Genomic DNA, 12,261 nt, shown 5'->3' with positions numbered 1-12,261 from the left:
TTACTACCTGAGGTACTGTACTTGGCTTTACTTGAGAAAATCCCTCAAAAGGGGATACAGTTATGTTGCATACCCCTAAATCTGCCCCGGGTTATAGTTATTATAAAATAAATAAATAATTTAAGCTTAGATAAACAAATTTTTGAAATTGTTAAAAATTAATTAATTACTATAAAATCATTATAATACATAAATGATTGATTTTTTTATTCAGACAAACTTTTATGTTACTGTTTTAAAATATAAAATTGAAATATTAACTGAATTTATAAAAGAACTTTTTTTTAATCAATATCAATAAATTACTATTTTATTTTCTACTTACTCATATCAATAATAGTATCCATAATTATGCCTGTCAAAGCAGCTCTTTTAATTTCATTCAAATGTGTATCTGCCCAGTATATCTGATGTTCTCTTGCATCAAAATCTATTTCAGTTGCATTAATAACCTATTTTTTAAAAAACAAAAAATCATTTGTCTTGTAATTAATCTTATATTCTTATAATATTTTTTTTATGAAATTTTAATTCTTTAAGACAAACCTTAGGTAAACTGAAAGGAGGAATAATATGATAATAGGGCATATCAAGATCAACTCCTCTAATTTCATTTGGACGAGAAAATAGAAGAACTCTTTCATTTTCTGAAAGTAAAATATATAATCAGTTCTAATTTAATGATTAAGCATGTTGACTATTGTAATTCAAAATAATTATTATTAAAAGTACAGTCTGATAATTTTTCAAAATTTCAGCTGTACCAATGAATAAATATAATAAATATATTAAAAATTCTATAAAATATAAAAAAAGTTAAAATCAAAATTATGTTAAATAATCCTTATTATGAACACTAATATTAAATGGTTTTACAATAATTTTAATTTGAAATAAGAGAATAGAACTATGTAATACAATATAAGTCAATATAAGATAAATATACTAAAACTTAAAAATAATACTGCAGCTCTGACTGAATTATGGAAAATAAAAATTACAATAAAAAATTATTACATCCAAATAAAATTAAATTGAAATATAATCTCAAACCTTCCATCAGCTTTAGTTATTGTTTTATAAGACCATATTAAAAAAAACTAACTGTACATATTTTCTTGAAATTTCTTAAAACATGTAATATAATACAAATATAAATTATTTTATCAAATATTCAAAATAATTGTACATAATAAAATAAAGTTTATTTTATTACTATAAATATTTATATAGATAATATATACATATATATACACATTATATAAAATATATTTAATATTTTAGTACCAAATGTGCTGTTTGCAGTGATTGCTATTGGTGTGTTTCTTTGCTGAGTTAACATAAAGGTATATTTAGTAAACTGCTGTTTGAAATACAAGGGTCGTTCAATAAGTCCTTAGAAAAAGATAGAAAAACAAATTATTTTAGGTAGATTTTTTTTTATTTTTCAACATAATCTCCTTTAAGCTCTATACACTTTTCCAAGCGTTTCTCCAACTTTTTTAAGCCATCTAAAAAGTAAGATTTCGGAAGGTCCTCAAAATAGGCATTTGTTTGGGCAATGACCATCTCGTTTGACGTGAATCGTTGTCCACCAAGCCATTTTTTTAAATTTGGAAATAAAAAAAAGTCACTGGGGGCCAAATCCGGTGAATACGGTGGATGTGGTAATAATTCAAACTTTAATTCCGTGATTTTGGCCATTGAAACTGCACAGGTGTGCACCCGTGCATTGTCTTGATGGAAGAGGATCTTTTTCTTTTTCAAATGAGGACGTTTTTCCTTGATTTCTTCGCTCAACCGGTGCAATAATGATGCATAATACTCTCCAGTTATTGTTTTTCCTTTTTCCAAGTAATCGGTGTAGATGATTCCGCGTGTATCCCAAAAAACCGTGGCCATCACCTTCCCGGCCGATTTCACTGTCTTCGCCTTCTTTGGAGCCCTTTCGCCTTCAAAAACCCACTGTTTTGACTGTTCTTTGGTCTCTGGAGTATAATAGTGTATCCATGTTTCGTCCACAGTTATGTATCGACGCAGAAACTCGTCAGGATTGCGACGAAAAAGTGCCAAAATTGCCTCAGAGTCGACCACACGATTACGTTTATTCTCCACTGAGAGCAAACGCGGCACCCATCTTGCCGAGATTTTTTTCACACCCAATTTTTCGTGCAAAATTGAAAACACTGTACCTTGTGATATGCCTGTGGCCTCAACTATTTCACGCACTTTGATTCGTCGATCACTCAAAACCATATCGTGGATTTTGTCAATCATTTCGGGAGTAGTCACTTCCACTGGACGTCCCGAACGATGTTCATCTTTTGTGGATGTACGACCACGTTTGAACTCATTTACCCAATTGTAAACAGTTGCAAACACAGGAGCAGATGTGCCATGAACTTCATCCAACTCAGCTTTGATCTCTTTTGGTGTTAAGCCTTTTAAATATAAGTGTTTAATCACCGCTCGAAACTCACTTTTTTCCATTTTTCTAAATAAACAAAAGTTTCTTGCTTCAATTGACAATAAAAATTAAACCATATCATGGATATGACTGAGATTTTCACAACTGTCTAGTGAAACATCATGCTTACAAAAAACGCGCCATTTTTGAGGCTACAAGCGCCATCTATTGGATTTTCTAAGGACTTATTGAACGACCCACGTAGATGAGAATGTATATGGGAAATCGACAGATCATTTTTGTTGGATCTGATTCTAGTATTACTATTTATAAGTGAAACTGAGCAAAATCCTGGACCAGTAGAGAGACCTTCACTGATGATAAGTCATAGGATGTTGAAAACTTCAGGAAAGAGAGTTCATTCACCAAGTAAACCTGGTTTTAAAATGCTGAAATTTGATGCTATTTCAACAAGGAACAGGAGGATGCATGTGAGAACATGTCTGACAGTTTTTATATGTATTTTGAGGAAAAGTTTAATAATTTAGTGGTTCATTTAAATAAGTTAGTAAACTAAATGCAGTATCAAATTCAATAACAAAATTTTATCAATAATTAAAAGCAGTCAAAACTGTAAAGAACAATAGTAAGTTATTTTTTGATAAAATACCTCATATTAATAGCTTTTAAGTCGTGAAAAATTACAAAAAAAAAAAAAAAAAAAAGTAACATCATTGCATCTGAACTCAATGTTAGAAAATCAGAAGTCAGAAATGAGATAATTAAGTTGATGAAATTGATTTTACAATAATAAAATGAGAAATAGAATCAATCATTAACAGATGTTACAAACTGAAAAAAAAAGCAATTAAATATGACAATTTTGGTTAATTAAATATATTGCTGGAATCATATCACAAGATATATGATTCCAGCAATATATTTAATTAACCAAAACTGTTTTCGACCACTTCCGTAGGCCTTCTTCAGTTGGAACAGCAAACTTAAATGAAAACAAACAAAAAGTACATTCAAAAAAACATTAAATATAACAGAAATAATTTAAATTAAATGGGAAGAACATTCTAAATCAATAGAACATTCATACAATTCAAATATAAAGGATATAAAAAATAAATAAATACATATTATAATCAAAACATAAAAACAAATACAAGCAAACAAATGAAACAAAAATAAAATAAAAATGACAATAACAGTAAACAATTATTAGGAGACAAGTTAAAGCTAATATATAAATTTCCATGCCATCAATAACATGTTAGCATCCCTATGATGGATACAAAAGTGTTTCTATTAGCTTTAAAAATTTCTAATAGCTCCAATAACTTGATGGAATTAAAGCTCTTGGATGGCCTAATGATCTTAGCCTCATCCCATTTTATCCATACATCCTGCTGGGAGGCATAAACCACTAAGACCATAATGTTAAGTTTTTTTTTTAACATTTGTGTTCCTTAATTCTTTGTAGTAAAGTGTGTCCAGTAGCTCCCACATACATTAATTGTGTGTTGAAGCAGAGATATATCAGAAGTAATGGGTTTGTATATTTCTAATTTATAATAAATAAATAATTAATAAATTAAAAAGTACTCACTTAAACAAGTTTTGCCATCTTTAGCTAATTGTGTAACATGAGGGCAATGACATCGATGAGTATTGTTAAAACTTAAAACACAGAGATGAGAGCATCCACCATTATTAATAGCACATGGGTTAACTTTATTTCCTTAAAAATAATTTTATTAACAAATTTACTAAAATTAAATAAAATTAAATATTAAAATTCTGATATAAATATTAAAAAATACATAAAATATCATGTTTGTTACGAGGAGGAAAAAAAAAGATTTCAAAATCCTATTATCATTTTCAGTTCTCATAAACAGAGCTGGATTAACTACAGAAAACAAACTACACATCCATTTATTGGGAGGCATTTGCAGGCTCTATGGGGAAAAGAGAATGAGATAAACAGTGAGAGAGAGAGATTTTAGTTTTAAAATTGTAATGAGAGTGGGGCAGGGCTTATATTAAATTTCATGCACAAGGTAATTTTTTTTTTTTTTGAAATCAAGCTCTGCTCATGAGAATATAAAAAATAATAAGATTTGAACAAAATCAAAATTAAACATTTAACAATAACTTAATAAATAAAATTTAAGACGCAATTTTCTTAGTAAATTTCCTTTCAAAACAAAACTTTTGTATATGTTGTATTTTGATATTAGAAAATAATATTTAGTAAATAAAATTTTCTTACCTCTGGGCTGTCTAGAAGGATGAAATACTTGAATATCAAAAGGTTGAGTAATAGCTCGTTGAACAATTCTTACATCAGTTCCATTCCATTTATTAGCCTATTAATTATCACACTGTTAATTTTTTACATCTCCAACACAAAATATAATAATTAAAAATATTCTAATATTCATTTTAACTAAATTTAAAATTAATTGTGTTATGTTCTGAAGACAAAGCTCAGGTTATTCAAAACAGTTAAAAATTTATTCTTTTAAATCAAGCTTATTTTCAGAATATAACAATTGAGACAAAAAAATTTCAAAAATATATAAATTAAAATGAATAAACCAATTATTTTCAGTTTTTGCTAGTAATTCTAAAATTAAAATAAAATTATCAAACTTTTATTTATTTTAATTCAATATTTATTCTAATCTAAAAATTATTAATAAAACTGAAATGATCAATACAAAACCTTCCTCACTTATTTCTAGTAATAGGCCTTCACCTGAAGAAGGCCTATTACTAGAATAGGCCTTCTTCAGGTGAATAATAGTAATAGACCTGAAGAAAGCCTATTAAGAAGGCCGAAAACGTCCATACTTGTGTATAAACGGCTAGAAATAAGTGAGGAAGGTTTTGTATTGATCATCTTAATATAGTTCTAGCTACAAATGCATAGAAGTATAAAACTGAACAAACAAAAAAAATAATAATAATCCGGTTAATAAAATAAATCTTTCTATTATTTAAATAATTTTATAATTTCAAATATTTATTTTAACTAAACAAATAACAACATTACAACCCAATACATTATAAACTACAAGCCAACCAATGCCATATGTTATTGGGCTACATATCAGCTATAATCCTAATAAATTATGAAACAATTTGGTACTAGAGGGAGATATTAGGCACCATCTCTTAATAAATTTAATAATTATAATTTTTAATTAAATAATTTAAGCTACTGGAAGAAAAGAATTGGCCAGAGCAGGACTCAAACCTGCAACTCCTGCTTACTATGCAGATGCGTTGCCAATTACACTACCCAGACCTTTTCTTCCAGTAGTCTAAATTATTTAATTAAAAATTATAATTATTAAATTTATTAAGAGATGGTGCCTAAATGTCTCCCTCTAGTACAAAATTGTTTCATAATTTATTAGTATTATAGCTGATATCTAGCCCGATAACATACGACATTGGTTGGCTTGTAATCTATCTTAACTATTAATCAAACAAAAATTTTATTTCATTTATTACTGATTCAATGTGATAAACCTACATATTTTATGCAGATGGAATTATATCAGAATATTTCAGTGTTTTAATGCTTGTAACTCCTGTTAGCATACCCTAAAAACTGATAGAAGCTTTTGATATGTTTGAATAACTGTATTTTATATGTNATTTCATACGCTGTAACTTTAAATACATGCTTTTGTCGTCATACATTACTGCAGTCCTTGAACTTTTGGATCGTACCACGTATATTAGTATAGATATAGATATAGATAAGCAGCAGTCAGAAGAAAAGCTCGATTAAAGCACGATTGAAAAGTATTAAAACAATATTTCCTATAAAAATTAATTTTCACTAAAATGAATCTTAGTTTTTGCAGTAAAAACAAAACTTTAAAAATTTAAGCATTGTGCTTAATACTTACGAGTAACAAAGGACATCATTTCTTAAGGATTTTATAACATACTAGCAGACCCCGCCATGCCTTGTTGTGGCTCAAAATGTATCTATTATAAATGTATAACACTTCCCTATAAACTTCCTTTGTATAACACTAAGGGGAATTTTTCAAAAAATTCCTTCTTAGTGTACATTTTCTTGACGTACCCTATTAAAACGCAACCAAAAACACAAAAACTCGCATCTAAAATAATATAATAGAAGTCAAGTTCTTCACAGTAAGCCTTAATCCTGTTTCTCTCCCTCGCGGGGGAAATATCAAAAAATCCCTTCTTATGTACATTCTGTTGACGTACCCTATTCAAAAACGCAAAAACCCGCATCTAAAATAGTATAATAGAAGCCAAGTTCTTCACAGTAAGCCTTAATCCTGTCCCTCTCCCCCGCGGGGGGAATATTGAAAAATCCCTTCTTAGTGTACATTCTGTTGATGTACCCTATTAAAATGCAATCAAAAACGCAAAACACAGCATCTAAAATAGTATAAGTAGAAGCAGAGTTCTTTACGGTAAGCCTTACGGGGAAGGCTTATCGTAAAGAACTGTTCATCTCCCATGTTTAACGGAAAAATATACAGCCTATGTCCACCCTGAAGTTCCATTCTAAATATTGGTGAAAGAATTTTTGAAATCAGATGAGTAGTTTCGGAGATTACCTGCTGCATATAAACTTACATAATACTTACAAACATTACCTCTTTATAATATTAGTATAGATTAAGAACAATTAGCAAATATGAGATAGATGAGGATGTGTGCATGCAAGAAGAAAGTAAAAAATTTGGAATTTGAAAAATTTTCAAAATTTTTAAAAATGTTCTAATGTTTTTAATGTTTAGGCTCAAGAAATGTCTAATAATAGAAATTCTTCCACTCAATAAAATATATTTCTAATGATAATCAATGGAAATCAACTCAATTTCACTCCTACATCCTAAAAAACTTTAACTATTTTTAACATTGAATTCATCTTACTCTCTTGCAGGCACATGTTCTCACCTATCTCAAAAACATTTACTAATTGTCTTTATTTCATTAATCAATTTTCATTTTATTATTTAGGTTGGAAGAAGTTCAAATAAATGTTTAAAAATAAAAAATTTTCTATAGACATAATGTTAAAGAAAATCACTTTTTATTTTTTACTTAATTTTCACTCAGTCAAAAATTATATTTTGGTGTTGTATGCATCTTAAAGTATTCTATTATTTACCACAATTTTGTCAATATCATTCTCATAATGTTTTAAAAATCCTTACGAAACAACATCTTTTTAAGCATCAATAAATTACTTTACTTGATGGCATAAATTGTTGTTTGAAAAAAATTGATTAAGATTAAAAATTAAATTTAAAAAGAATTTCATTAATATTTACTCTGATAACAGAATTGGTTCTCCAGTCTGTCCAATATACATAATTATCAAAAAGTGCAATTGCAAATGGATGAGATAATGTTTCATGTCCACGAAGTATTTCATGGTGATCGGTTCCATCATATTTTGTACTATGAATAGAATCTGATCTGAAATGATAAAATAACTTAATCATGAACTTAATAAATTTTAAGTTCCTCTTCTATACTAAATAAATCTGAACATACTAGTTATAATTAAATTTCCTTCCAAAATAAACCTCTCTCTCTTAATATACTGATTTTTTTTTCATAATAGGGTCCATACAGGTAATTCCATCTTTAATTCCCTGACATTGCCTGATCAATTATGGCATTGTTCCCTGAATTATTAAGGTGTCTGCATTTTACCTTTCCATTATGTAATATTCAGCCAACTCTATCTAAGCCCACTTTGCACACAATTATATAAGTATTTTATTAAAATCGATTTATTCACTTTATAAAAAAAAACAAAAAACTTCACATAAAATCGATAGTGTAAACTTTTCAAATTTAATAAATACTGTATCTACAATTCTATATATTAGATTTCAAGATTCTTAATGTATGTATTGTTCACTCAGAAAAATTATAATTTTAAATGTAAAAAAGTTCTATTCTGTTTATTGTATTCTTTTATCTGAAGATGATCAAAAGATAGTTTAAAATGTTTCTAATTAAATGTTTATTGTTACTTCAACTTTAGGAATATACTTATTTATTTGTTTTTATTTTATTAGAATGGTGCCAAGTTTTGTAAACATTCATTATAATGCATGTTCTACTAAATTTAAAAATTACATAAATGCCTCAAAAATATATGTTCATACTCTAATTATATATTTCTGATTCTTATTTTCTGTAATAAATACAAGATTTGGTTTGTATATGAGCATTTTTATTAGATAATATTAAAAATTTCTCTTTTAATAATTTAGTTAAATTTACTTCAAACATTTTCAATTCTTCCAGTAAATTTCATCAATTTTTTTTAACAGAACTTCATATTACATATATTACATACATAAAATTATTCATTTTCTTCAGGAAACTTTATAATTAAATTTATATTAAAAATTCAGTCATTTAATAATAGCTGTCTTGTGTTTCTTCCTAATTTTACAAAAACTGTAACATTCCCATAATACATTCAAATTTTATATTTCAACAAATTTTACTACTGACTATAGTCATTAGCTTTACCAATATATATCTTTCAACAGAAATCATCTTAATGATTTAAGTTAATTTTATTATTTTTGCTATTTTTACCATATAAACTTGTTATTCAGAGGCATGAATGATCCTACTAGTAAGTACTGGTATAATTCTTTGGATCACTAATAATAATTGTTAGTCTTCTCATTACAACTAAATGAAAATGCATTAAAAAAAGTTAAAAGATTAAATTGCCTATTTTGACCTCAAAGCTCAACTATTTTGACAGTTATGCTTATAATCAATTTAAAGTAAGCAAGCCTAACTTTTGATGAAGAAAATAAAAACATTTCTTTTCAAAACAATGAATTTACAGTAGAACCTCGATTATCCGCCCCCCGATCAACTGACCCCTCGGTTAACCGACCGTCCTAGTCGGCAAATTTCAAATGTCCGCTAGTGATGTGGCGCCACAATAGCGACGATTATTATTTTAAAAAATTTTTGTTAGGCTTAACATCGATGAAAATTCAACGCAAAATAGGTTAATAGCGATATACTAATATACTAATTACATGGGATATAATAATATACTACACTAATAATGGATTTTTTCATACTTTTCGGTTATCCGACTTTTCAATTATCCGACCAACCCCAGTCCCCAATTAGGGCGGATAATCGAGGTTCTACTGTATGTTTGTAAACTGATTGGTTTTTCACTGTTTTATAACCAAATAAATCTGAAAAGAATTATATATATAAACAAAGTAAAAGTTAATTAAATAACAAACCTGGCATCAATCCAATAAATTCTTAATAGCATGTAATCAAGGGTCAAGCCATTAGGCCAAGCTCCTTCATTTATATCATCTACACGAAATATAACTTTCCTTTCTTCACCACTCATTGATGCCTGTTCAATTCTAGGAGCTTCTCTTTCCCAATCAGTCCAAAATAATATTCTGAAAAATATTTTAGAAAATTAAAATCTTACAAAGCTATTGACATTTTTCTTAATTTAACAATTAATGTATTATAATATGTTTATTGCATATAGTAATAAATTTTCTTATTTTAAAAATAAATTTCTTAATAAATATTTACTCAAATTAATCTCATTAATTTAAACTGCAATGCCATTAACTATTATACTGATTTTTTAAATTAATGAATTATTTTTAACTAGTAGCCCAGGATGCCCCCTAGTGGGCGTTGTTTACAAATTTCCATGAAGCACGGTTCCTTTGACTTTTTGTTCCTATCAATATGCTCTACAGCTCTGTTAAAGTCCCAATGGTAAGATTAGGTGAAGAGGTTGGTGACCCCCCAAACTGTAGCCCCCTGTGTGAACAAAAAGGCAAAGGAACCATACCCCTACTCGCGACCCTTCGCAAGATATAAGCCCCTGAAATAATAAATTCCTATTACAAATATACTGAATTATTTATATTGTTATATTGACCAAATAATAATTTATTGCCAAATGAATAATAATAATTCATATTGTTAATTTAAATAAGAATTAAAATTGTTAATTTGAATGTTTGAAATATGACACACAATAGGGGCGCCTCTAGTGTCCGTTATCAAACGGTTACGGGACGGACAGACGGATGGATACTCGTTGAATGGGTTAAATATATAGATTCTCTCTAAAATTATGCAATTAAATACAGTATCAGTATAATTGTGTCCTGGAACTAAATACACTATTATTATTATAAAATTAAAGTAAAATACTATTAAACATATTTTAGCTAATATTGGAAAGATGCATATCACATACAGCAATATTGATATTTTGCAAGATTAATAATCTCTAATGATAAAGACTAAGTAATATGATTTTCTGACTTTTTAAAATACAACTGAAAGTTTATTATTATTGCAATTAGAATGTCTCTTCAAAGTGTTTCAAAAATAACTAAAATACAAAACTTTAAATATTTTTGCCAATGTGAAGACAAAAGTCTATTGAAAAAATTTAAAACATAAAATGCAATCAAAGTATTTAAATTCTTCATCTAGAGGGAGGAAGGCCAAGTCAGACTCTGACAGTATCAAGGTTATGAGTAACGTGGAGATTACTAAATTTGTTCAATAAAAAGTAAACTTTGTTAATTTCTTTATTAAATTTGTTAAGTAAGAAGGTAACAGCAATAGACCAGAATGGTAAAAAGTACTCTCTTAAAAACTGAATATTTGCAAAGAAGATAGTTCTAAGAACAGTTTCAGAAGAGATTTGGTGGCAGAATTGCCATAGTATTCCCCAATAAATTGAGAAGGATTTTATGATCTTATCAATATGAGGTTTAAAAGTCAGTCTATTGTCAAAAAACATTCCCAGATCACTATATTAGTTAACATATTCGATCATTTGCTTATTGATATTAAAAAAGGGAGGGGAGGATTACAGATCAATGAAAAACACATCACCACTGTTTTCTGAATATCATTTTTTTAATTTATCTTACTAAAAGCAGATGATAAAGTATTGAGATTTGTTTGTGATATTAAGGGGTCATTGTTTAAAAGCCTTATATCATCAGTATATGCAATTATTTTAGATTTAATATTAGAAAAAAGCATATCAATATAAAATGAAAAGACAAGCGAGCTCAAGATTAAACCCTGAGGAATACTGCATATAAGAAAAAATTCAAAGAACTCAAAAAATTGCTAATTTTTATCTTACATTTACAGAGACAGAAAATAGTTATTAATCCATAAATTAATAGCAGAGTTCATATCAAAATTTTTATGTACAGCCTGTAAAAGAGTATAAAGCAGAACAAGTCAAATGTCTGTGTAATATCTAAATATACTACATAGGTTGCTTAATACTTCAAAACAAATTAATTTGGCAAGACGTAAGTAGTTAGGCCACAATCTCCTGATAAATTCTAATAATTCTAATAAAAAAATCAGGTTATGAATATTATCATATGTGTATCATATATATGTTATCATATATGAATCACTTGTTGATTAAAATGATTAATGCTTAAAGTTTTGGTAGCATCCAAGAAATGCGACTCTCAATAACTCAACATTCTGTAAAACTTGTCATATGAAAAAAAAGTAATTAATTTTTATCTCTATAACTTAACAATAGGATCAAATAAGTTATCATTATTCACTGGCAACAGTTGATAACAGCATCAATTATATGTGTTTACAAAAAATATAAAATTTTTTCCAAGATACCACTGCAAAAGACCAGAAGGCAAATATCATTAACTCAAAAGTACCCACTAAACAGTCAATATTTTTTACAATTTAAATTTAAATACAAATAGTTACTATTGGTATGTAGTTAATATGTA

At 27.7% G+C, this 12,261-nt stretch overlaps 2 protein-coding genes across 3 annotated transcripts in view; both read right to left on the bottom strand.

The window, feature by feature from the left end:
• LOC111630688 (low-density lipoprotein receptor-related protein 1-like) overlaps nt 1-12,261 on the bottom strand; it is a 138,289-nt gene that overhangs the window by 16,232 nt on the left and 109,796 nt on the right. For both annotated transcript variants that reach the window (XM_023374831.1, XM_023374839.1), the window contains 6 exons: nt 9,727-9,897; nt 7,756-7,903; nt 4,692-4,788; nt 4,026-4,157; nt 547-647; nt 326-452 (listed from right to left, as the gene is read on the bottom strand). In XM_023374831.1, the coding sequence (XP_023230599.1) occupies nt 326-452; nt 547-647; nt 4,026-4,157; nt 4,692-4,788; nt 7,756-7,903; nt 9,727-9,897 (776 nt within the window). The remainder of the gene's footprint in view (nt 1-325; nt 453-546; nt 648-4,025; nt 4,158-4,691; nt 4,789-7,755; nt 7,904-9,726; nt 9,898-12,261) is intronic.
• On the bottom strand, nt 1,242-3,022 carry LOC111630700 (histone-lysine N-methyltransferase SETMAR-like). Its single transcript, XM_023374848.1, has one exon. It carries the CDS (start codon nt 2,488-2,490, stop codon nt 1,441-1,443), a length of 1,050 nt encoding a protein of 349 aa, XP_023230616.1. The 5' UTR covers nt 2,491-3,022; the 3' UTR covers nt 1,242-1,440.

This window comes from Centruroides sculpturatus, unplaced genomic scaffold (genome assembly GCF_000671375.1).
Source record: "Centruroides sculpturatus isolate CEXI.00-Female unplaced genomic scaffold, Cexi_2.0 scaffold20, whole genome shotgun sequence".
NCBI lineage: Eukaryota > Metazoa > Arthropoda > Arachnida > Scorpiones > Buthidae > Centruroides > Centruroides sculpturatus.
Note: the sequence above shows the minus strand (reverse complement) of the source record. Positions and strands in the feature narration are given on the sequence as shown.

Excerpts from the sequence above, each read along its gene's own strand:
- LOC111630700 (XM_023374848.1), bottom strand. The coding sequence starts at position 2,490 with ATGGAAAAAAGTGAGTTTCGAGCGGTGATTAAACACTTATATTTAAAA.